Source organism: Sander vitreus, chromosome 22 (assembly GCF_031162955.1).
Source record: "Sander vitreus isolate 19-12246 chromosome 22, sanVit1, whole genome shotgun sequence".
NCBI lineage: Eukaryota > Metazoa > Chordata > Actinopteri > Perciformes > Percidae > Sander > Sander vitreus.
Window position 1 is genome coordinate 17,088,358 of NC_135876.1, and position 26,305 is coordinate 17,114,662.

The 26,305-nt window shown below is 40.3% G+C and overlaps 1 protein-coding gene across 1 annotated transcript in view; it reads right to left on the minus strand.

The window, feature by feature from the left end:
• Positions 1-26,305, minus strand: part of ptprn2 (protein tyrosine phosphatase receptor type N2) — a 130,722-nt gene that overhangs the window by 13,339 nt on the left and 91,078 nt on the right. The window contains exons 12-16 of the mRNA XM_078280574.1: positions 13,118-13,333; positions 10,563-10,766; positions 5,416-5,563; positions 3,611-3,684; positions 23-100 (exon numbers count right to left, since the gene is read on the minus strand). Coding sequence (XP_078136700.1) covers positions 23-100; positions 3,611-3,684; positions 5,416-5,563; positions 10,563-10,766; positions 13,118-13,333 — 720 coding nt within the window. The remainder of the gene's footprint in view (positions 1-22; positions 101-3,610; positions 3,685-5,415; positions 5,564-10,562; positions 10,767-13,117; positions 13,334-26,305) is intronic.

Sequence of the window (26,305 nt, forward strand, 5' to 3'; positions counted from 1 at the left end):
CATGAATGAAGATGAGTTTTACCTGCCAGAAGTCTGCCACGGTGGAAAAAAGTGGGCCCTGCGAGGCAATGTAAGTAGGGTTGCGAGGGTCATGGTCCATCTGGAAGAGAGGGAGCAGAGTGTTTGAGCAGGGACTGGCGGATGAAACCATACAGTCTGGGTAAAAGACTCCCATCATCAAAAACATTTGCTTCTGATGTCTTCTTTCTATTCATTCATTGATTCCTTTACTTCCTCAAGATCTAACTGTTTTTAATGGGTGTCATAAGACTAACTTAAAATATAAAGAAAACTATGCACTATCTTTGGTAAACTGTGAACATCACACAGTACTATGCTAGATAAGCTAGAAACACATTTGGTTGGGTGGAAGGTTGGGTTTGTATGCCTTTCAGTTGATCTTGTTTTTGTGAAAACATGTTAAAGATCAGTCTTTTCAAATATGTTTGCATAAAAAGACTGAAACCCTGGCTGTGCTTTCTATCTGATTAAAATTCCAGCCCTTCCAACTCTTTGACTATTCAACATAAACTTTCATTTTTATTACCTTCAATTACTTTATTATGTCATCATTCAGGAATGTTTTAACTTCTCATTTAATGTTAAGTCATGTACAGGCTTCTCTACAATGTCATCATACAAAAGACATCAAGAAATGTTTCAATTTCTGTCGTGCTTTGATGTGTTTCTGCATGAAACATGATAGAGTGGTGGGACTTTAAAGCCTGCAGGCTGTTGATGTGAGGGAGATGAGTGTTCAGGTGGGACATATGACATGGGGGACTTGATTTGAGGGATGTGATTGAGACATGATTGAGTAGGTGTTGGCTGGCTTGCCCCCCAAAATCAATGATCACATTTATATTGAATGGAATTGTTATGCACACCCTCGAGTGCGAGATGCATCAGTGGAAAGATGTTGACATATTTTGCAGGAAAATAAATGAATGGGTATATATCAATGCATTTTTGATGTATAGTTGGCATTATAATAATAGATGACACACCCAAACAGTGCTGCATTTTTGTAAGTATAGGGATACATTTAATATTATTTATAGTAGACCTACCAAAGATAGTCTTATATGAGCAAAATGTAGTAAGTAATACTCAGTTGCTTTTTAATGTTTTTTTTGCTGAAGAACAACTTGTCAAGGACACTGAAACATGAGCTCAAAAGTCTAGTCATCTAGCTTCCCATTTAATGTCTCTTTGACTGATTTGTCAAGCTCACAGACATTACTTAAAAGGAAAATAATTATGGACCATTTCTTCATGGCTTTAATATCACCATAATGATTTTTCTCTTCTCATGTTCAATAACCTCAACAACAGGATTGATTCTTAATGGTCTGAACAGCTGATAAAACCGAACATACAACTTTAGTCCAAAATTGTGTCTGTTCATGTCTTTATGTCGGTTTGTAATTTCATTTTATTTCATTATGGTGGATTATAAATGTTAAATTGTTTTATCTTTTTAATCTTCTTCCACGCTGGATTTAATTACAAGTTGGGCTCTCAGACAATTGTTGGTGTTCTTAAAGTGTTCAGGAGTACTGTACTGTAAATTGTTTTATTGTGGAGATTTTTTTGAGCATTTAGCAGTGAAATTCTAAAATGGTGCAGATTCCCACAGGTACAGATTTGATCATATCTATGTTTTTTTATGATTTATAGACACAATATTTGAATCAAGTGTCTATGAGATGTCAGGCAGGATGTTTTTACTGTGGGTATTAGAGGGGGCAGAAGTGAAACATGAGTGACTTACAATGTTCTTTAAATACACTTACACAAGGGCTGCATGAAATGTGAAAATTTGTCTGCCTTTCTATAGAATAAATTTCACAAAAGGACACATAAATGCAGGACACATTATGTTCATTACCAATTATTCTACTTCAATTAGGTATAATGTTTGTAATGTTTAATTTTCTTTTCATGCTTCCTGGTTAAAATTCCTCTCATGGATTTGTAAAAAAAAAAGAAAAAAAAGAATCTCCCCCACCGAAATGAAAGGTGGTGGTGAATGTTAGTGCTGCCACTCAGTTTAGCCAATCTCAAGGACACAGACATGCTGTAGCTGTGTGTTGACTTCCCTGCATGAATACTAAAGCACAAACATGAAAGAGCTGTCCTGCATTTCAGCTGTTCTCCCATTGCCATTGTGGGAAGAAGATAGACTACAACGAAAAAGCAAAGAAGTGCTCTTTGGTTTGAAGTAAAATAGCTTGCACTGAAATAGCTCGCACAAATATCTGTTCCTGGAGAAACGTTTCAACTTTCAACACCTTGCTGCAGCGCTTTGATTCTGCGTTTATGTAAGATAGAGAGCTCGAAAATCTAAATGCCAGCTCGAGCTCATCCCAGAAAGTTTGAAAACAAAAGCATGGAGAACAGGTGGTGAAATGGAAAAGAAACCACACAGCGTTTGACTTTGTGAAAACGGACAGACAAGACAAAGACAACCAGGCTTTGACCACATTTTGTGTCACTGCACATTCCTTCTAAACATTCCTCCTGCTAATGATGCCGTACATCTGGGAGTGCTTGCATCATTTGTGGTCAAGCATTAATCATTATCCAAGCCTTTTCCTTTGTGCATGTCACCCTCTGCTTTGCAGGGAGCTCAGATCACTCCTTTACTTTGCCTCTCTGACCCCTGATTCCCAGAAAGAAGCGACAGATTATTTACTCGTAGGCCACTGCCCCTGAAGCTAATGAGGAGGAAGAAGCCGCATTGACAGACATAATTATCACAGTTTTGCTGGGCTCAGCCAGGGGTCCCTTTTGTGGTGTAATTACTGTCCTTTTATCCACACACCACTGCATCCGCCATTACTTCACCCATCTTCAACATCCGTTTGTCTTTTGAGATGCTTTTCTTTTTCAACTGCACCAAAACAGTTTTGGATGAGTTAACTTTATAGCCTTTTTCTGATCCAGCAATCAGATTTTTTGCCAACTTCTTTCCCTGATTGATTAACTTTATTACAATATTCTAAAGAAGGAAAATGTGGCAATGTTAAATAAGCTAAAAAAAACTCTATGAATATGCCATTAGAAAACATGGAGGAATACATGTTTGTTTCTGAAGAGTAATAGGCTTTTAGTGCAGCTGTGTGTGCCCCCCTCATCTATCTCCTCAGAAAGTTTTGGCACTGTATTTGAAATGCATAGATTCCTGTTCCCTTTGATGGAATCCCTTTTCAGCAGCCTCAGGGGAAATCATGACTGGCAATGTTTTGGGGGGAAAAAACCTTAGACCTCTCCAACACTGAGTTATTTCTGGATTGGGGGGACATTTATTAAGTCAAAAATAATGTATAATTCTTGAAAAAAGGGGTATCTTCAGGGAGCGGCCATTTTGAAAGCAGTGAAAGTCGCAGTGTGATTCAACAAAACACACCGAATCCACTGAGGCTCTCAACATGAAGAACAAAGTTTTAAAAAAGATCAATGCACTTGGATCGATGACAAGTCCTTTGAAACTTCTTTTATCTTGAAGTAAAATCCAACCACAACAGGTACTTCTGGTACCAAAAAAGGCCTTGGAGACACAGACATCATCCACAACATAGAGCTATAATGTATAAGCAATACTCACTATGGGACTTGCATTGATGTAATCTGAGTTGCCATGGTTATTCTCCGCTTTCAAGGTGATCCTGGAATGATCATCTGTAATAGAGAAGCGTAATTCATCAACATACGTATCCACTGTTTTTCATCCCCACACAATAACAACATCATTTTGAGTAGCAACAGAGAAATATGTAAGTAAAAAAGGCTGCAGGGACTGCAATTTCACCAGACTTTCATCATACACACACACTGTTCTGAAGTCCTGAATTGCTTCACCTTCAGTAAGGAATGTGAAATACTAATAAAATATCTTAAGAAGTCTGTAAGCTGTGAGCCTTAAAATCCTCTTTTTCCTAAACAAGTGAAACTGTTAAAAGATTCAGATAATCTGTTTCCAGTGAACTTAAATCCACCTCGGTAGTCCTCCTAAACACATCTGCTTGAAATTAATGCCCCTGAAAACTTGGCCTCAAATGTTTTTCTCAAGTTCTTGACTGAATAAGCAGAAATCTTTAGGCATTATTTATGATAATTAATATGAGTTTAAGAGTCACAAACTCTGTATGTGGACTGTAAAAAAGATCTTCCACTTCCTCCAACTGTACAAAAGTAAAGCAAAAATATCCCAGATATGTGCACCGCCATCTTGAAATCTTGGAGCCAGAGTCTGCGCAATAGTGATTGGGCAGTGGAGCCACAGTATCGAGGTCCTGCCATGCCCCCCTTTGGTGAGACCTTTGGCAGAAAATGCTATGTTCTTGTAGATCCCCATTAGTCATAGGAAAAGGCTGATTCATGGATGTATAAAGAGCTGATTGAGGAAATTTTGAGGAAAAAAGGTTGTGACTAAAAAAAGATAAAGCAATTGACTGTTTGCTAGGCCTCGCCTCCCTAGTTACTGTTGCTACGCCTGTAAAGCTTTCCATTCTCAATGCAGTTACAATAATAATGCCGGCAGATTTACCACTCAAAATTTGCGGTCTACATTTCATACAGAAGTAAACACAAACATTTCTCATTTCTAGCCAACAACCGTTGATTTTGAACTTTCATTAGCTGATTTTATCAGCTGTAGCTAGCTCGAGTAAGCTAATACGCTACTAATGCTAAAATTCCGTGATTGGTTGAAAACTCAGTCTCAGGCGGACTTTTAAATGTTTCCAGCTGACTAAAAATGAAAACCTTGTAATGGAATCTCAAATACTGTATGGCTACAAAATATCATGCTAAAATACTGATTTTATGTCTCCTGCAAAAGTGTCCTCATAGAATAGAGACTCCACATTGTTAATGTATTTTAGGGTATATAAATAGATACATAGACAGATGGACTTTATTGAGCTAGCTAGCCCCAGTATAGAGTATTTTTTACTAAACTTTAAACTCTCTTACTGATATACTAGAATCCTGGTTCCCATGCCGTCAATGTTCTAGTCCAAAACAGGTATTTTTCTAATGTAATCTGTAACCCCCACATACTAATAATTATATAACAAAAGTTAATAATATAGTTAATGGTAATAGTTAATAGTTAATAATATGAATGATAATAGTTATATAATAGTTACATAGTTATAACACAGTTCTTACCACAATGACAGACCTTTATTGGGTTTCAAAATATAAAATAAAAAAAACAATACTAAGACTGATTATTTGTTTGGAAACATATTTTTACAGTGTAGTTTTGCCTTGTTTTCTCAAATGGTTTTATGTAGTTCTAAACTTCAAACACATCAACAGGGATGGAGCTGCTTGTACATGGTAGAGACATTCTCACAGCAAAAAACAAAACAAAAAAACTGAATGGGATCTGAATGGACTCACATACAACCACGGCGTCTGAGCGGTTCTTCTTGGAGCTCTGCTCCCCCTGCCCGACACTGCAGGCACCGGGCTCTGCCTGGTAGGAGCACAGGGCCTCCCACTCACGCTCCAGACGGTTCTTGTTCTTCAAGTGGTCCTCCATGTATGACTAGAGGAAAACAAACACCACCTTAGCCCCCATTTCAAACACCAAGCCAGAACCATGCAAAACCGAATTTATCTCAAAATGTGGCTGTAAAAAGACATTTTGTGTTTGTTTTTGCAGCAAATTTGGGTAAATTAAATGAGACACAAATTATCTTCACCATAGCATTGCATTGTATTTTCTTCACCATGAGCCAACCAATAAATAAAGTGGAGCAAAACACTAAACCCTTAACATTAAAGCTATGATCAGGTGTCATGGAGCATTATTGTTCTATAAGCTGCTGTATAGCATAACAGCTGGGTGAGGAGGAGGCTGCAGAAGATTTAGGTGGGGAAGATTTGCTAATGTTTGTCTTTGTGCGTTTTGCGTTGTGTTTTTGACCGAGAGAGAAAACATCATGCACAATTAAGACTCCTGAAAGGTTGGTCTGCATTAGAAAATACTTCAGGGGTGTTTCAATCACGTCCCTCACTGCTTGCACAGCCACTGATAAGATTGTCTGCATTTAAGCCATCGCTTGGAGAAGACAAAATTGAATTCACTAGAGAGACAAAGATGGAAAAAGAGAAGGGGGAGGAGAAGAGGCCCTCTGATTTTGTGTGTGTGTGTGTGTGTGTGTGTGTGTGTGTGTGTGTGTGTGTGTGTGTGTGTGTGTGTGTCTTAGGGTGCTTAGAGGCTGTAGCTGGCAAGACGATCTTTTGTAGCATAGCGCCGTGTTTTGCTTCCTCTCCTGTATCATGGCTTCCCTCCCAATGGAGTTAAATGGTTTAGTCCGCTATTGTGTGAGGCAGAAGATTACAGACTCATAAACTGATGTCAGGGATCAGCTGGCTAATACAATGAAAGTGATACCCAGATGTGCTGGGTTTTTATCCCATATTCAAGGCAGTATAGGTAGGCTGGGCAGAGAGGTGACACTCCATTGTTACATCCCACATATTCACTCCTGTCTGTCAAATGGGAAATCCAAGTCTTTGCAGGATATATACAATTCCTACATAGATGACAATCACAAATAAGCTTGTCCAACACATAATAGGCAATTACCTTTTGATGGCTTATGAATTCAGACATCTCCTGCATGCACGCAAAGGCTATTAGATGACTTATAAGAACATTACAAATCCTACAGACAATGGAAATCAAAGTTTATTGTTCGATACGGTACCAAAGGTGACACTTAAAGATCTTAAAGGCCATACTGAGAACTGAAAAAGCAACTCTCGCAGCTGCATTATGAGAGAACACAACAGCACAATGTTTTCTATCTGAACCATTAATGACATAAAGGGATATTACTGAAATATTACTGTAGATGTCTGCTGTTATACTTTGATCCATCCCTGTTTGAACTTTTAATGTTATGCATGCAAAAAACCCAATTATGAAAACAAAAACAAAGAAATCAAGTTAATGTCAATTCTAATAGCAGCCAACACACATTTATTTGCATGTGTGCTGTTGTGCATCACCTACGCAAACACAGAGCTGTCTTCCCAGGAAAATGACAGCATGCCATTATGGCCACTTGACAGAGCCTGTCACCACTATGCTCTTGTCACCCTGCACAAGTACTCTCAGCTTTCCAGCCTGACAGCATCCCACCTCCCCTACCAATATTACATCTCCATGTACTTGATAAATCCACTCTGAATTGCCTCCCATTCTATTCAAACGATGCCCTGAATCGATTGCATTCCAAATTCATATTTTAGCAGCTTAATGCAATGCAGCCAGCAGGCCCTTATCAAGCCCTCCGGTTCCTAGGGGGAGGCAGTGGACCTTGGCGTATTCCAGAGACAGGGTAACGAAGGTTTAGTGAATGGGGGATTATGTCTGCCAATCAGAGGGTTGGGATGGGAGGCCTGGGTGTCAGGGAAACAATGTCTAATCCTTCCTAAGCAGTCTCCTCGGCAGCAGAGGGTGCTGGGTGAAATCAGGATGAAGGGACAACCAGGGGAGCCAGACACAACAGGTAACACATCACTGTCAAGCTCTGCTGTCAAATTAAAACGAACAATACTGGTAACAGTTTGTACAGGGAGCTTTATGATATGATAAACAGCAGCGAGAGGTGAAGAAAACAGTATTAATATATCAGTTTTTGTGTGCTAGCTAATAATAGCTAAAAAAAACGAACACATTTTTATGCTTTTAATGGGATTGTTCTTTTGCTGATAAACTTAATTTAAAATTGTAAGAGTAAAGGCCACTGAGGGCAGAACATGTCGCATGAGTCAGAGGCTATTTTATTTTCCTTTCGAGCAAATAATTTATCATTTAAAAAAAATAGAACAATAACCACTCATTATAATGATAAAAGAGCCTCAAGCGATACAATTATTGATTTTTTCTCTTTTAGAGAGGTGATTAAGCAAAGAGAACGCTACAGTAACCACAACTGCATCAACATTTTAACCCTGTTTCTGGACAGTAGGAGAGCTAGATGGACAGAGGTTTTTTTTGTTTCAAATGCTTGTCAGGGAAAAACAGGTTTACTGAGTGTAAAGTGCTGTCCATGGTGCTGAAAGGACTGCAGCAATAAACACAAAAATACAGCCACATCTCATGCTTCCATGTTACATCTGGTAATCATGTTTAAGGTTTTTAATCATTAAGTAGGTAACATTTGCATGCACCATACTGCAGCTGAAAAAGGCAAAAGAGAGAATATAGAAAATGTAAGATAGCAGAGTGTGATGCCCTGATGACTCAACACACAGGGCATCCAATTTCACTTTTGAAGTGAAGTCGCTATGCAATACTTTTTAAGTCTTGAGGGGGGCAGAATGATGGGGCGCAACATCGAAGTTCATAGTGGTTGTGTGTGTGTGTGTGTGTGTGTGTGTGTGTGTGTGTGTGTGTGTGTGTGTGTGTGTGTGAGATCGGGCCTAAAAAAAGGACCTCCAGCATATGTGCTTTGGAAAGCCGGGTATTCATCATCATCCTTCTCTACACGGTGTGAGCTCCAAAGAGTGAGAGAGGGGAGATGAGAGGAGAGCTGAGATGGGAAAATATAGGTCTGAGATCAGTGATAACAAGGCAATCTCACACATGGTTTCATGTGAGATGGCGGTGGAATTTTAAAGAATGTTTAAAGAAGAACCCCTATAGGACATCTCCCTGTCAATCATGGCATGAAAGAGAGGTAAAGGTCCCTGAGTGTTTTACCTTTCTACATTGCAATGCCCGAGTTGAAAAAACTAGGGCTAATGATAACAGCTCCTAGAAATGATTCACAGTGCTTCTTTTGTTATTGCAGGGCTAAATGCTTTTCTATTGTCAATGTTTTCAAAAGAGGCTTCACAAACAAGCCTTGACGAGTGCAACAAAACCCATCTATTACCACAAATACAAGGCATTACTCAGATTCACTCTCATTCATTATAGCCTCCCAATATAAATGCTAGACATGCAGTGTGATGAATGCTCTCTCCATTAATGGAAACACTGCAAGGCATCTATCCATCTATTTTATCAAGCTTGTCTCAAATGAATGAAGCGAAAGTTGTGCAAAATTAAAACAATCCATTGTGTTTGTGGAAGCGTTGGCAACAAAAAGCTTTTTCAACCAAAAACAAAAATAAAATCTCTAAAACATCCAAATGATAATAATGATATTTCAGTTTTGTTTTTCTCTCATCATGCAAAAAAATGTCTGCCTTATTTTGCTGCAGCAGTAAGAGAGACGAAGGAGGTAAACGATGAAAATGACACAGAGGAGAGACACAGGACATAATGATAAAGAGAGAAAATGACTCAGTAAAGGAAAAATTTAGAGGGGGAAAAAAAAAACAGTGCTGAGATAAAGCAAGAGGGAGCAAACAGTAGGAAGAGTGATGGGGAAAAAAGATAACAGGGTTCTGAAGGGAATGAGGTGAGAGAGGGATGAAAAATAGACACATCCAAACAGATAAACAGAGAGAAATCAAGATGTTGGTTTTCAGCACAGGGTCTAGCATATTCATAGGCACAGGGAGTCTTAAAAGCAAACACTATAATGTATGCTCACATGAAACATCTCAATAGCCTATTCCTGTACATCTGTGACGTACCAAAGGCCCTTACAGATGATCTCAAGTATCCCTACATCGACATCACCTGTCAGGTTCTTAATGTGTTCATTTGAATTGATTTTAAAGTGGATGTTGTTTAAAGCAGTTTATCATTACAATATTTTTACATAAAGTTGAACTGTCAGGGTTTAGGTCGGTTCAGTCAGTCAAGTACTTTGTACACGCATTTGTACTACACCACTTGAAGTAACAGAAGGGTTAATGTTATTTCAACCATTTATCCATTACTTTTAGCTTTTTATTTCACCATTTATCCATCACTTGTAGCCAAGTATTATCCATCACTTTAAGCTGACTATTCAACCTTTTTTTCCCCAATTGCTTTTAGCAAACTAGTTCACCCGTGTATGCATTACTTTTGGCTATGTTGACCGTATATCCATTACGTCTAACTGACTATTCAACCTTTTTTTCCCATTGCTTTTAGCTAAGTATCTTAACTGTTTATATATTACCTTTAGCAAACTGTTTCAGCTTTTCTTTATAAATTATTTTCACGCACTCTTAACTGCAACAGGTGGTGTACAGATGTTACAGCTGACCGAATATGTGGATATATGTGTTTTAGTTCAATCAAATCAAATTTATATATCTTTTTAAATTCATTTAGCAAATCCACAATCCACATAGCCCATGGCAACATAAGTACCTCTTGGGGTGTGAGTACCCCTGGTTGAGAATCACAGATGTAGATATATGATCTTGTACACCGGCCTGAACCTAACGCATTCTTCTCAAACTACACTTAACCCACACTGGCAGGTTAAGTGCATAGTCAGTGAGACATGATGCTGTGGTTTGTTTAGTTGTAAAATCTCATGCTAAGAACCACAAAACATCTCTGAGGGCTTGACAACAGACTGCACTTAAACCAACTTCCTCACTCGCTACTTTTCCCACCACATGTACAGCACGTTCCTTACCAGTATCATGTGACCAGTGGAGATGTCCATGTTGGATGGCACTGGCTCTTCGCACCAGGAGGAGGTGCTGCTGCGGGTTGATGGGCTGGCTGCGGGGCCATCGCTAAACTGGGACGAGACGCTGTTGAGCCGTGAGTGGCGCAGGGTCTCCGGTCGCTCAACACGCTCCGACGTCCTGATTGCCATACGCTGGCGGCACAGCTCCTAGGGATTACAGGAGATAATAGTGAAGCACTGATCATCAAAAATGCATTTTTTCCAGAGTCCTTGCAAGGTTTCATGTATTTATCTTCTTTTCAAGCACATAACAATAGTTTTATGTAGGTTATGTGCTTATCCTTGCTGTTAGGGGCTGAGTTTTGTAAATGCACATCCTGTATCTCGGCTGACTTGATCTGTCCTCACTCGCCTGTAGATTAATGGCTTATCCTCATGGATTATGGAGCTTATACTAATTATGTCAAAAATACATGGTTGAGGAACCCTACACGATTTACAGAATAAATTCAGTCAGTCACACCTGGCTACCACACAGAGACTGTGTTCATTGTTTAAGAATGGATCTTTTAGTTGTTAAAAAAAAGTGAGTTTTTAAAGTAAGATCCTGCAAAAAATCACCATACTGCAGAGTCAAGCTATGAAGCAAAACAACGACTTTCTTCAAAAAGAAGAATTTGGATAATTTTTTGCTAAGATAGGAAAATATGAAAATCTGTCCATCAATCAAATAGGAGTTCCACAGTGAGTGTACATAACCAAAAAACAAAACAAAAGGAGATAAAAATGCATTTGCAAAATCATAAAGTATAATTTGTTTACTTTGATTGATATTTCCTGGTTTCTGAGACTTGCTAAAAGGGCCACTGCTACGAAGATTACACTTCTACTAATGACTCAGCTTTTCTCCCATCATGCCTCAGTGTAGAAACCATGGATCAAAAATTCAGACTAGGCAATATCTACTCTAGAATAAAATAAAATGAAAAAAACTAAAGAAAAAATCCCTGTTGCTAGAACTGTACAATTGTATACATGTGTAAACGAACAAACACAGTAACAGTCACACACTCCATAAAGTGTGGTCACACTTTTTTTCTATGTAAAATTCCTAATCTGTAAACCCCCTTTATGTTTTGGTTTTGGGAAGCAAAGCCAGTCATGTCCACATCATTCATTTGCATACTCTATAACAGCAAGGGCAGGGCAGAGCAGAGAACATGCCTTGTAAAAGCACATGCTATCTCATGATCTATCATAGTGATATTTCCCTCTGGAGCACAGGCCCCTCTAAGCCCTGGTCTTGGATCAGCTTTCCCGCCATCAGACTTTAATGATTAGAGCCATGAAGCAGTGCCCTGGGCCTTGGCCTCGGGGCAATATCCAGGTCCACCTCATAATTCATCCTACTTCTTAACATTCTTGCAAAGTGCCGTGCAGCACCGGAGCCGGGAAATCTTCCCAGGAGCAGGCAGAGAGATGCAGTTAGCACCGGAGAGGGCCAGAGGACAGACACAGGTAGCCCAGAGAGGAGCACTGGTAGTGGGATTACAGCTTCCCCTGTTCCCTCCCCTATTACTAATAAGAACGAAAACAGGCCAAGAGGAAACGTCTCCAGTATGTGCTGCCATCTAACAATATTTCCCTCCCAACATAACTGTATCTGTCATTGAAAACACACCCACATGAACGCCTGACAGAGCAGTTATCCATCCCTAAAGGTATATATTGAGAAAGAACAGGTGCCATAAATAACTTAAATTTGCAGAGAAGAAAAAAAATTGAAAAACAGATATATAATAAACAAAAATGGACATACTTTACTATGTATGTTTTCTTTGCTTCTCTGTGGCCATCTTTATAACAATGTGACACCTCCAGCTTTGGATAGATAGAGCAGCCCTATGAAAACCTATTTAAATATTGAAAATGTTAACGCGACATGCAGATAAATATGTTCTGAGTGCCACGCTGGGCACAGCTGAGCCCCAACTCTAAAAATCAATACAGCCCAGGCTGTCTAAGGCCCTAGAGGAACAGAGGGAATAGGTCACAGTGGCGGCTCTCAGTGGTCTCTCTTTCTATCTCACACACACACACACACACACACACACACACACACACACACACACACACACACACACACACACACACACACACACATACTTCTCAGGCAAGGGTGAGGTGAGTATTGAATAATTGGATGGAGTAAATATATATTGGAGCATTAGGTCAAAAATCCAAAAAATAAACAACATAAAATAATGTAAATAAACATTAAAAAAAATAAATTCTGATGTACAATTATTGCACTGCACAATAACAAAAAAACTTTAATTTTATCAAAAAAGCTAATCACTATCATCACAACCGCCAAAAAACGTCATGGGAGCAGTTAGAAGAGAACCATTCAAACATATACAGTACACACAAACACATTCTCACAAACCAATGAGAAAATCTATCGTACCCGAACAGAGCGTGTGTTCTTCCAATGACAGAGCGCAGGCTAAGTGCCCTGGCCCCTGATTGGCTCATAGCAAGGGGGCTGGTCTAACCTGATAAGTTGCGGTTGCATCAGTACTGGGGTCAGTACCCAGGCTGGCCAACTTTTCCTTCATGCGAAGGTGGGAGCGCTGGCGCACGCAGAAGAAGGTGGTGGACACTGCCAGCGCCACCAGGATGAACAGCATGCAAAGGACGGAGAGCAGCAGGAACTGGCCCGACTCCACCCTGGTCTCCTTCACCACGGGGATCTGGGTCAGGCTGCCCCTCTGGAAGACACACACAAACAGAGAGAGAACACACTGTCAGAGCAGTAAAGGATGCCACTCTGTCTTCTTTCTGATTTATATAGTCTTTTTTGATTTACAGCAACCGCCATATCAAGTCTGCAGTGCATCACTTTTCAGCTGAAGGCATGTCTCAATTTCCCGTGAAAAAATGTGGATGCAACAGCGCCGCAAGGGTTCTTTACCTACCTCCACTTCCTCTCCCGCTCTTTCCTTCCACCCACCACCACTGTCTGACTGGCCCCACTCATTTGACAGCTCTAATACTGGCCTTATAATATGCATTCAGATTCACTCAACCCCAAATACCAGCCCCTGTCCAGTGCTGTCTCCACACTGTGCCCCACTATAGATATTTACAACCCCATTTAATGCTGGCATGGGGTGGGCTGGCACTGTGCAGCTACAGGAGGTTGGGATACTAAAAGCTTGTGCTTAATTAGCTCCTCTGGTCCTGAGTTTGGCTGGATTAGGCCCTGGCTCAAGCCGCACAGCTAATGGCTACCAGGACCGGAGAGACACAGTCAGCCCAGACTGGACCTTCATACATCCACCACCAGTTGAACAGAAAAGCCTTTTCAAATGCACTGCATGTTCATTCAAACAGGAAGGTATGGTTTGTCTCACTATGGCAGCCCTGTTTTTAATGTGCTGTAATATTATCTAAGAGATTTTTATCAGCGTTGGTTTAGGAATTGGCCTATGTGTTGATAATTGGTCCACTCATGGCCATTTACTGTAATGATAAATTCCCTGATGCAGAATATTTTGAGAGCATAACACCGATAATTAGGAGCAATAATTGGGAGGGATAATTAATGGTACCTAAAATGTGGCTACTATTAAATATGTTCTTTGCTGATTGCATAAAATATAGACATTGTGCCAAGTTAGTTTTGCATTTACCCCCCAAATTCTGAAACATACTATTCTCCCAGCACATTTTACTTCACATAAACCATCCTTACTGTCCTCTATGACTGACACAGAAACATGGGGTTTCACTAAAAGCCAGCTCCACAGTTTTTGATAAAATTTGATCAGCTGCATAAATGCCAACAGTTATATATCTGCAAAAGGGCAATATCAATAACAGTTCACAAATACATCAGCAGGCTCCTAATTGTCTGCATACAATATTGAAAGATTGATGGGTGAAGTGAATCAAACCTACAACATGAGAAAAAAAATGGCAGAGCTCTGACATTTAGCTGGAGGAGTCTAATGGGCTGGCTGAAGGATGGCTACATCTTGTTATACCATTTTCAGAAAAAAGACACTTCACCTCACACCAGCAACAATTTGGTTTGACCTTGTGGCTCATAATTGCCAATGTTATAGCGGTTATGCGGATGCCAAGGTCTTTTCGATAATCGTTTTGGGCCTGACAAGAGATGCTGTTGATTGCAATTGCAGTGGTTCGAGCATGCAGTTTTAATCTAGCATTAAGAGGTTAGACAACAACTGAGAGGTTTTAAGAGGCTGATGTACGGGTAGGGGAGGGATGGCCTCGATCCAGTGACTTGCCTGTGTTGTTCAGTGATCGAATGAACATATAGACAATTTTCATTTGCTAGAGTACTTGTTGAGGGTGCAAACCTTTCAGCCAGTATGCTCTCTCACATATTCACACAATAAAAGACTGAATATATAGCACGTTAAAAAACTATTAGTAAAAGTATTTAGTATTCAACATATTTTGCACTGGAGACACAGCATGTCACATCACTGCTGCCTCTGAAACCAAAGTGCCCCCTACAGACCTATTGGTTCAAATCTGCCTGACAACGGCAAGCTATTACCTCTAACTAAAATATTTTCTTTATTCGACGGAAAAATACAAGTCTTATCGAGTTAATCAAAGATGTGGCCGTCTACAAGCTGTGGCTACTTTTACTATGAAAACACCTTGAAATGAATAAAAAAGCATTTTCCACTGTGGGAGCAAACAGGCTTGAAACGCACTGCAAGCATAAGAGTGTTTGATGGCGGTAATCGTGTTAGAAAGAAACCAGAGGAGATACTGAATGGAGAGAGAAAGAGGAGGTGGAAAAGGGAGGAGATATGAGGCGAAGAATTACCTATATGGGCCTTTAGAGTTCTGTCTCTTTGCCTTTTTAAAAAAAATATTTCATGTTTTTAGTAATCATTTTATTTCACTATAATTGGAGTAAAAACAGATTTGTCTCACTGAAATATAATTTCAAAAAACACTGAAATCAATAGGCTATATGAAAATTATATTTTCAGCAAATCAAACTATTATTACCATAATAGAAACTTGCAAAGATATTTTGATCTGAATGTTAGAGCAAAAATTAAAATGAATTACTTCCATGGAATACATTTTTCCCCCTTTATTAATTATATTTCTAATCTTTTTATTGATACATTTTAAATCATCTCTGCTATTTGTGTAGGATCGACACTCAGTAAAGTAATTACTCTCTGCCTCTAACAGACTTTCCTCTTCTGTTTCTCTCTTCTATTCATATTGCCTTTGTGTGGTGAATTAGCCAATCTGAGAGGAGACAAGGGACAGATGGATTTCGGTGATCTGGATTATTCAAATGATAGGGGAAAGGTCAGGCAGAGAGGTGTTGTTGGGGCGGCTGGCTACCCATTCACTCACATCACAATACCTTTAAGAAGTAGCCTACAAGAGAAAAATCCTCCAAACACACAACTCCTGTTTAAAAAGAAAATTAAGTTGCAGCTACAATTGAAGATTTAAGAGGTTTGAAATCAGCTACACTTAAAGTAAAGTTTATATGCGATAAAATGTGACTGATAGCCCTGCCATTAACACAAAAGCTCACACACGAAATGCAAAATTTTCCAAGCATGCTATTTTTCATAGATCCAGGAAAACGCTAGAAACACCAATTACTATAACACTGTTACAATTGTGGACTAATGGAAATCGTTAGGCCTATTTTACAGACGAATTTGTAAACTCTAAAAACCTTTGAAAATAATAATTAATTTGAGAAATAAAAAATATCTGATATGGGCAAACTCATATTAGGCCCACCATACTGCACCATAAAATGTATATTTCTAGTTAGTCAATAATTTCCTATTTGGAAATAAATCTAAGAATAGAATAGAATACAATAATACCACATAAAGTACCCTATAATGATGATTGCGCTTATTTTTTTACTTAACACGATTGAAACAGAATAATCTATGCAAACACAGAGCGGGTTTACCAGCTTTCAGGTGAGTTTATGAGTTGGAGCTGCTGCCGGGCAGCACCAGGCAGGATGGACCTGGACACAAACTTTGTCTCCTGCAGCCAGATGTGCACACAGCAAACCACCGGTCTCAAGGTCCAGTTTAACTAGGATTTTTCCGATGAGTTTACGTTTAGATTAACTGTATTTGCGTGCATATATTTCCGATGTTCGGCCATATTTTATCCCATAAGCTTCTGGAGATGCGATCTCCAGCAGACTATCGCAGTAGAAAAGATGAAACAAAATGAAACCATAAAACCAGAGCTCCTAAAAATATTGTGCAACACACTAAAAATCATTTTCATTCACATCGAAAATCAGCTTTCAACCTGATGTTAAAACTGATGACACGTTTTCAAAGCCGGACCTCTAAGGCACCTTTACTCATTTGCCGCTTTAAAACTTGCACAGTGAACACGACACAGAAAAGAGGACACGTTTCAAGCCGGAGATAATTACCCAAATCCATGTCGCAGGGCAGAGCGCACATTTCGCAGCAAACGGGGGATGCTGTGTCCTGTATTCCACAGAGCACGGTTAACCACTGACGCTCGCCGCAGCTCCAAGAAGCGTCTGTGCGCCCCGGCCGCCCACTCTGTCCGCTTCTCCAAAAGTTCCCCTGCGAGGGTCCCATGCGTCCCCAAGCGCCAACAAAAGACCGCGGCTTTAACACGAAGATGAAGAAAAAGAAAAAAAGGGAGAGTCGGAGAGAATAAGAAAAGGGAGAAGAATGTGGGATATGCCCGCCTGATTTTCCGAGCCTCGGAAGAATGTGCAGAAGCCCCACGAGTGAGTCCTTTCAGCGCCTCTGTGCCAATGAAAAGAGATGGGGAGGTGGTGGGGTTGGGTTTTTTGCGATCATTTAGTTAAGGCTGAGCCCCTCCTTATATTCAGCAGCTCAGGAGTCCCCGTCCATTGCACATGTCATATCCACTGGTTGCTATAGCGATGCCTCCACATGTTGTCGACAGTGAATGTTCAAGGAGCGATGCCTGGCTAATAGGCTTGCGGGCCGAGGGGCGATATGAATGGACATAGGGCTAGACACTCATTTGTTGAGCTACTAGGGGTCTCTGTGTTTGGTGTGTGAATTGCTGTTTTCTCAGGCTCTCCTTTTCCTCTGCTCCCTCTCCCAGGGATTCAGTTATGTGAGCAGAATAAGGGAGATGGGGCAGTCCTTTCTTCAAAGTAGGCTTTTGCATTCAAAGCTGGAGTGAGCACTATAATAAGAGGCTACCACACAGTACAGTAGTTGTAAACTATATGAATGCTGCATAGGACATTGGGTGCAGTCTGAAAAAAATACTAAGCCTAAAGTAAATTGTGTATAATTGGCTAAGTCTTTTCTTTGCTTCCCTCTAAGATTTGCCGGAATAAAGAAAAAGGGAGAGGAAAATTGCAAGTTTAACAAGTCTCAAAGATAAAACTCACCAAAAAGCTATCCTAATTAGCAATCAGTCTGAAAAAAAAGATCCAATGGAGAGCAACAGCTGCACTTAGCAGGGAGAGAGAGAGAGAGAGAGCGAGAGAGAGAGAGAGGGAGAGAGAGAAGAGAGAGAGAGAGGGGGATTATGGAGAGCACAGGGAGAGAAAAGGAGAAAGAAAAAGAAAAGGGGCGGTGAAGAGAGGAGAACAGGGGTCCTGTCAAATGCAGATGACGAGTCTTGGGAAGGGGGGCTGTGTGACGGGGGGCTCTCCAGTTTATTTTTTCCATTCAGAGAGCACCCCCTCCTCCTCTCTATTGTTCCTCTGTGTGACAGCTGGAGTTGGCAATGTGAAGGGGAGAACAAAAACGAGCTTGCTGTCCAGCCTGGGTCCGTGGCTGCATCGGACGCCACCCCACCTTCAAAAAGCTGAGCCAACCAGGCGGCCCACAGGGACACAATCTGAAGCAGAACACACTCAAATTGACTCAACATTTAGCATCCCCAAAACTCTTAAATACGAGACCTTGTGTATGATCATGCTTTAAAACTGAAATTGTAAATGCTTTTTGTTATTTTATGCTGTTTTTGTTCCTTAAAAAAACTAAACTAGGAAAATGTGTTCCTTCCTTATATATCATGAATGACACTTTTCATGTCATGCTTTCTGCACACTTGCATCCTCATTTATCAGGAATTATTCAGAATCCACATTCAGTTTTTTCGCTTGCCAGAGGGCACCAACATGGTCGACCACCAGTCGTCTGAGAGGCAAATTTTTATCTTGCAGCATTCAGTTTGAATACAAGAAAGAATCGGCTGCAGTGCTCGCTGTTGCACGAATTTGATCATGGCTGCCAGTGAGGGGTTTTATTACTGGAAATAAATAGTGGCCCCAAAAGTGAATCCCCAGAATATCCGTCCCTACATTAAGTCAACCATACGATCATACGGTATCTGTCCTGTTCTCTGGTGAACTGGAAGAGAGCCATGTTCACTCTTTTACATATACGATACTCTGGTCACCCACCTGTCAGCCCTATCTAAATCCACACTCATCCAAACAAGGGAAGCCTATTCCCCTGACACTGCAGTGGATGAGAAAAAAAAGAAAATGTCTACCAAGAACACCATCTTCACCTGCTCTTTGAAGGATAGCCTGACTTTGGCACCTGTTGTTTTCCTTCACTTAAACTCTGCGTAAATGGACACATTTTCACACATTTCATCCACTATGCACTACACAGTACGATTTCACAACTCATGTCACATCCTCCAGCGAGGCCAGTGCTAATGGTTATCACACCAGGGAGATTTGACATGCATCGATTCCTTCTCCCAAAAAACCTACAAGCAGTCAAATTCTGGAAACTACTGAAGCCACTCTAATGGTCACTGGCGATATTTGTAGAAGCTGTCACACCGGTGTGTTCCTCCAGTAAGTACTTCCTCGGGGTAACACATGTTCGAACAGTCGGCATGAGTCCTGCCAGGCTTATCTGTCCTTCTCCCTGCACTGCTCTAGTGTTTGCCTCCATGACACATTTCTAATAAAAAAGATTGAAAAGCAGCTAGCGTGTTTAAACAACAGTAGAAAGAGGTATGCAGCAATTCACCATTTCGCTGAGAGAGGGGGGGAGGAAGAATGTTCATGATCAAGTGCGGGACCTGAGATGGCAGAGCAGAGACATCCACTGATGCTTGTGCATGTGAGTTAAGGAGAGGGATAAAGAGACTATAACTTGCTTAAATATTTGCTTGCACCTGCAGGCTGCACAATTTTAACATATTAACGTGTCTGTCCTTGTGTGTGCAATCAGAATATACATGCATAGGTGTTGGTAGTTATTTCTTGCAAAACACATCTAAAATGCACATACATTTATCTGAGTCTGTATACCTGCAAGGACATCTTAGCCTGGACACAGAACTGTAATATATTTGAGCAAACAGAAGCTCAGTAGGACACTGAGCCAGTCCCACATACCAATCACACTGTAACGATATCAGCGAGACGCTAATGCCGTTTACACTGCTGCTGTACAAGAAACCAACAGCTGCAATGTGTACCTGCAGACCTAACTAACGTGTGATACCATTACATCAAAAATAGCTGGGATTTTTGCTCGGCTCTTTGAAATGTGGTGCAATAAATTATTCATAATAATATCTGAGCAAGACTGTTGCTGCAGCTCCATTTGGGAAGGTGTTGGAGGATTAGCTCCGAACTGTTATGCAGAGAGAAATGTATGCAAAACAAAACACATTTGGGTGTTCTGTTTTTTTTACTTTTTAATCAGATCCACCTAGCAGTTATTGTTATTGCTAAAATGATATTAGAAGATGTGTGAGAGAGGAAAATATTTAGCCTAATCTGGGTTTCTACTCTTTAGTTTTTAAATGTTCTATCTCCAAGCTTATCTTTAACATTTGTAATAAAACAAAGCTCTCATATAGGCAGACCTTTGGTTTAAAAGTCTGTTGATTTGGATTCACAGTACAGTGATGTATTTTTGATATTTTTGTAGTTGGTCCATTGCAGTTTGACTTTGTCTGCCAGTCATAAAATAGCACTTATACTGAGATAAAATAAAAAAGGTGGTACCTTGCTCTCCCGTGTAAACTCCCTTTTAAACATCACTTGAGGTGCATAAACTTAACAGTGAGGTACATGTCTTAAATGCATTGTGTCTCGTTGAGTATGTGAGAGAAAGAAACACCATTTTTCCTAATGGATGTTGTTCCAAGACACAAAAAGGTCCCATTTCTGGGTTTACTTGAAACATTTGAGTTGCTGTGTTTTATGCTCATCATTTGCTCAGAGAGAAACCATTCAAAGCCTGTGTGTCAGCCATGTCATTTTGGGATTTTCCCTAGATGGGCTTGTACAAATAGGCTTCTTTCTTATGTGAATCCCAGCCCAGGCATTGCCCATGCCAAGTAGTTCAAAGCAGTAAACATCAAGGTAAATGCTATGCCTGTCATCCTGACTATATTTAAAGCAGAGGCAAACCCACACACATGCACAACAATGTGCACTTCAAAAAGACAGTGTTGTGGCGTCATAGCATAGCCTAGAGTAGAAAATCATACCATATCTGGAATATGATAGAACATTTTGTTGTAATATGAGGGTTACAACAAAGTGATACATATTTAGTGCTCATTTTACATTACTCATCACTTTACATGTACTGAAGTTTTACTGGTGATTTATGATATACAAGTAAAACAAAGAACAGGCAACATTTCATGGACTAATCTGTATCAGATGGTATGACGAGGTCAGCCAAACTGTTCAATTTCAGTCTAATACACTGTAGCTAAGTCCCTCTTCCTACACCTGTCAAATTTTCCATTCTTAAACAGGACATATGCAGTTAACTACTCAAAATCCGCTGATTAGTCCTAGTATAACAAGTATGATGTGATGTGTTCAATTTTAACTTTAACCAATGTGTTGCCAGCATGTTGCTAGCATTACACTAAACTCTAAGAGCACCCAGTATTGGCTTCCACATGAGGAAATAAATAACTCTGGATGTGTTAGTCGTGAACAACATAACTTGTAACCTCACAAAATAATAAAACGTTAGTTAATGAGTTTTTTTGGCCTACTGTAGATAGTAAACTAGTTAGCTGGACATGCTAACGATTAGGGCCAAATAGATAATACTCTTTTTGCTCTTGACTTTTCTGTTTTGGAAAGGCTAAAAAAACACCACCCTCCAAACTCTTTAAATGCAGAGCATCTGTTTTACTTTGTACCCCAATGTACACCGCTTTAACATCTGGAAAAATCCAAAGCTTGGACTGCCGTGAATAGTTACGTTTGCTAAGCTATGGGAGATGGCGAACAAGCTTACATACAATCATTTACATGAAACTTGTAATCAAATCACTTTTTAGGCTGTTGCCAATACTGCACAGAAAAGCTCATTTGAGTGGTTATTTAAGAGTAAATATAAGCTCTGATCTTCCCTTTCAATACTGGCTTCGTTAATTCCAGAGAAGACCAAGCCGTCAACTATGTTTGCGAAAGCCGAGTTGATTTACTTCCACTTTTTTTCTTAATTTGTTCAAGGTGCAGCTTTAATTCCCAACTGGTTTTAGCTGACAGTAATGATTTTTTCTACCTGCAGCTGTGCTGACAATAGCAATATGTCTGACAAGGATAATGTTCATGTTTGCTAAAGTGCCAGCCAAAATTAATTAAACTAAGTTAGCAAATGGTACTCAAACCTAAAAATTAAAGTAAAATCAACTCAGTAACAGTAAAGATATTTGCACTGTGGCCTGAGACAGAGCACATTACGCTCAGATTTGCATTAATCACATAGACAAAAATAATTTTCAAGATGTAATTAGTTCTTCATGAGGGATATTATGATACTGTAGGTGAGAAGTCATTAGACACCAAATAAAATGGCCAGGTCCAGAATGTGATCTGAGTTTGCTAAAACCCAACCAAATCACGACAGGTAATTGAAGGTAATACTTCATTCTATTGTGTGAAAAGATAAAAGAAGAACTGCCACTAAAAATCTCATCCAACATGTCCACAGTCAAAAACAGCAAGAAAAACACCACGGTTTTAATTGTTTTGTTTGAATAGAATCCACACTACTTTTAGACTATTATGTTCTCGGCTGGCTTTTTTTTTTTTTTATCTTGGTGAGAGATAAAACTGCAATTAATTTTGAAAGTGGGAAAAACAGTAAGACAATACATCAAGTCACACATGAGTGGTGACAGGCAGGGGTATGTGGGCTGCCGCAGAATAACAGAGGTAGTCAAAGGTAGCATTCATAATTGAAACCCTTGTCACAAGAGACTTAGTGGGCTGGGAGACTCTGATACTGAGACTGACAGTAAAGGGACAAAGAGAAATGTTCAGAGAGTGAAGAGTAACTTCATGGGTTCAATAGGATGGGTCCTCTCTACACCTGGGTCCATATAACATCTGAAAGCCTCTGAAACACATTTCTCTGTGGCTGTTTGAACATAGCCATTGCTGCTGGATTTGATTGTCCAAAGAGTTAAAATTCCACCAAGAATCACAGAAAAATGTAGCACCGCTGCTGTTGGGGATTGAGCTCAGGTCGTGCTGGATGAGTGCTTTTTCTAAGTGCACCCTCCAGGCAACGGAATCAGTGGGCTACCTTAACTGATTTTAGTAACTTGACTATCACACAATAGGATATCAGCTTGATAATGCTTTGAACACCATGGTTTGTAACATGTTTGCATGTCATTCAGGTCACAACACGTCTGGGCCAAATCATGGCAGGAGGACTTAATCGTGATCACCTAATTTAGGTTAGGTACAATATAAATCTTAAACTCTCTGGAACAACTTGGTACCCTAGGAAAAAGTGTGCATCCGTGGCCCTTCAAGTCTGCTAAGGTATATTGGTAAAAAAATATACTTGACAGGACCTCACACTTCAGATGGCCCTCCATTATACACTGAGGTCAGAAGAGCACTTTAAATTAATCAAATTTGGCGTGTTCTCAAGGGCTGTTGAACTGCTGTTGAAGATGGCATACCCAGCAAATACCAGCACACTCCATGAGACCCCTTGCCTGTTTCTTTAACGGTGTCCATGGCGGATACAGGAAGTTTTAAGTCATGATGGGAGCAGACACAACCTATTCAAAACAACTGGGAACAAGAAACCGGAAGAACTTCTGTGGAAAAACACAACCGATGGTCAATTACAGTGGAGGGTGTATTAATGGCAGGCAATCAAAGTTTTTCTCATGGTCACATTTCTGCAATTTTGCCTGTATAAAAACAATAAATTCAATTGTGTCTGGAGTATACAGCCAACTCAATACAATTTGTATTTAAATTGCCGCCATGAGAACGCCTCTCAAGAGATTAGTATAGCCTACTGATACTTCTAGTTTAGACTAAATGAAAACAATACTTTTTTATTGGACAACCAACCCCACGTGTACCTGGGTGTTGCTGGACTTGCAGCATATTGAGGGCGCCTGCCTGAGCATACGCCCCATTGATCAGCTACAGCTTGTGTAAGATATACATGTAGAGCCACAGGAGGCAGCGTGTGATAGGCCAAGGGTCGTTTCCCTGTAAATGCACACAGCTACAGCCTCATAAATTCTCATCAGTGTCTCCATTAAAGATTTCCCCCTGTTATTGCCATGACAACGCCAGCCCAGCGTGCGCCCACGGGGAGAGGCGTGTGTGCCTGTGTAACCCTGGGGGTTACTTAGGGGATAACTTGGCACAGATGCCAACACCCCATACCTCTCCACCAGACTCACTCTTACTTTAGGGACAAGGGGGGGATTGTGGAGTGGCAAGCGGCCAGGAAGGCTAGATCTGTTCCAAAGCGATCTCACTTGACAGGCACTGGCTGTGTCTGCACTGGAGGCAAGCGCTCTGATTTCTCTCTTTAATTACTGCAAATCGGAGGAGCCACAGCCCATGCTAATGAAGCCACACCAATCAGCTGGGGGAGAGTCGGGGGCTTCGCACTGCAAAACAATCCTTTGCACGAACAGAACTGACACTCTGCTTGGCCAGTGCCGCAGCCTCCCGGTGCGTCTCTCTGTCTGTCTGTCTCACAGCTCCAGCAGATTTATAACAGTAGTCTGCCCCCGAGCCAAACCAAGCAGCGCTGCTCGTCGAAAGACACCTCTGTGAATCCCTAATGAGGCTGCTGCCCCAGCTGTACTGTAGTACGGTATCAGCCGCGTGTTTGCCGTTCACATCTCCCATCGCTTCATACCACAACCTCTGACAACATTACAAAGTACGGCTGATCAGAAATTCTGAAGGCAGAATTAATTATGATTTATGTCAAGATTTTGATGGCTCTGTAACGTAATAATACATTGACTGCTCATTATTGTAAATACATATAATCAATCTAGCCTATTTTCACCCACAAACATAATTACACTGTATGGCCTTTTGTGAAGCTGTGATGATGTCTTTTTTCCCCTCCTTCTTCAAAGTGAATAATGTAATTAATGGTGACTTGGATTGCCAAGATCCTTTTGCCTTTTGCTGTTTCCAACAATGAAATGTAATTCCTTCTATTAGTTCTTGATGTTGACAAAGCTTTGAAGAATGACACATTTTATGTGTTTTTTTTCTTAAAATTATACAGATTAATTCCCAAAGTGGGAGAGTTTCTTGAGTCATTTGTCCATGCTCTAGATAAAATGTGCATGAATATGTTTTAAGTCATTACTGTTTGACATACTGTTATTCTGTGTTTTTAAGCTGCAGACATGTTACTGTGCTCTGGTGTAAAGTATGATTCAGGCTTGGTGTACTTGTAGCAGCTTCTGTTCATGAGCAGGTAATCCTGTTTTTGTACAGATATCCACCTGCACCCCGTCGGGTGTTAGCTGCATCTGTGCATTTGCCGCTAATTCTCAACATGATGAGCATGTTTGTGAATGTCAATAGGCATGGTGGCATGGACATGACTGTGATATGTAAAGCAAAAATACCATCACACCAGGATGATTTTCCAGTTCACAGCACACTATCAGATGTCTGATCTTTGCCACTGCTTTTTACCTTCACACATTCGCCACATTTGCAATGATTGCATCATACAGTATATTTACGGTGGCCGACAGGGACAAACGCCCTGCAACTTAAGAAAACACACACAAATAGACAAAACACAAGCAAATTAAGAAAACAACTTCATTAATTTGACAACACATGCGCAGCATTCAGCAAACGCGCTGCAAATACACACAACACAACCAAATACATAAACGCACTGCAAATATGAAACAATGCAAAAAGAAAAGCACACAAACCCAGAAAACAAATGCAACAAAAAAACGCAGCATCCAGATTACACAACGGAAGTTCTCCAGACCTCTAGAGGTCGTGGAACAGCTTGATTTTGACCCCACAGGGAGAGAGCGCTCTGACTTTTTATTAGAGTCGGGTATGGCTGCAGCGTGGAGAACTCCATAGACTGTATATTAAATTAATATTATTATTATTATTATTAATAACATAATATATTAGTAATATACAGTCTATGCTCCCGTCTCATGCCCTCCCGGCTGGTGCCGTCCCCGAGCTTAGGCTTTTCAAAATAAAAGCTTGCGTCTGGTCCGCTATGTGTTTGTACTTTGGTGTGTTGGATGTTTGTGAACTAAACAGTACGGCAATCATGCTAATGAATACAATAACTTTTTCAGCAGATGTCTTACTTACAACACTTTGGAGTTAGCAAAGCAGTTTTGTGTTTATGTGCGAGCGGGATTTATTCAGATTGATA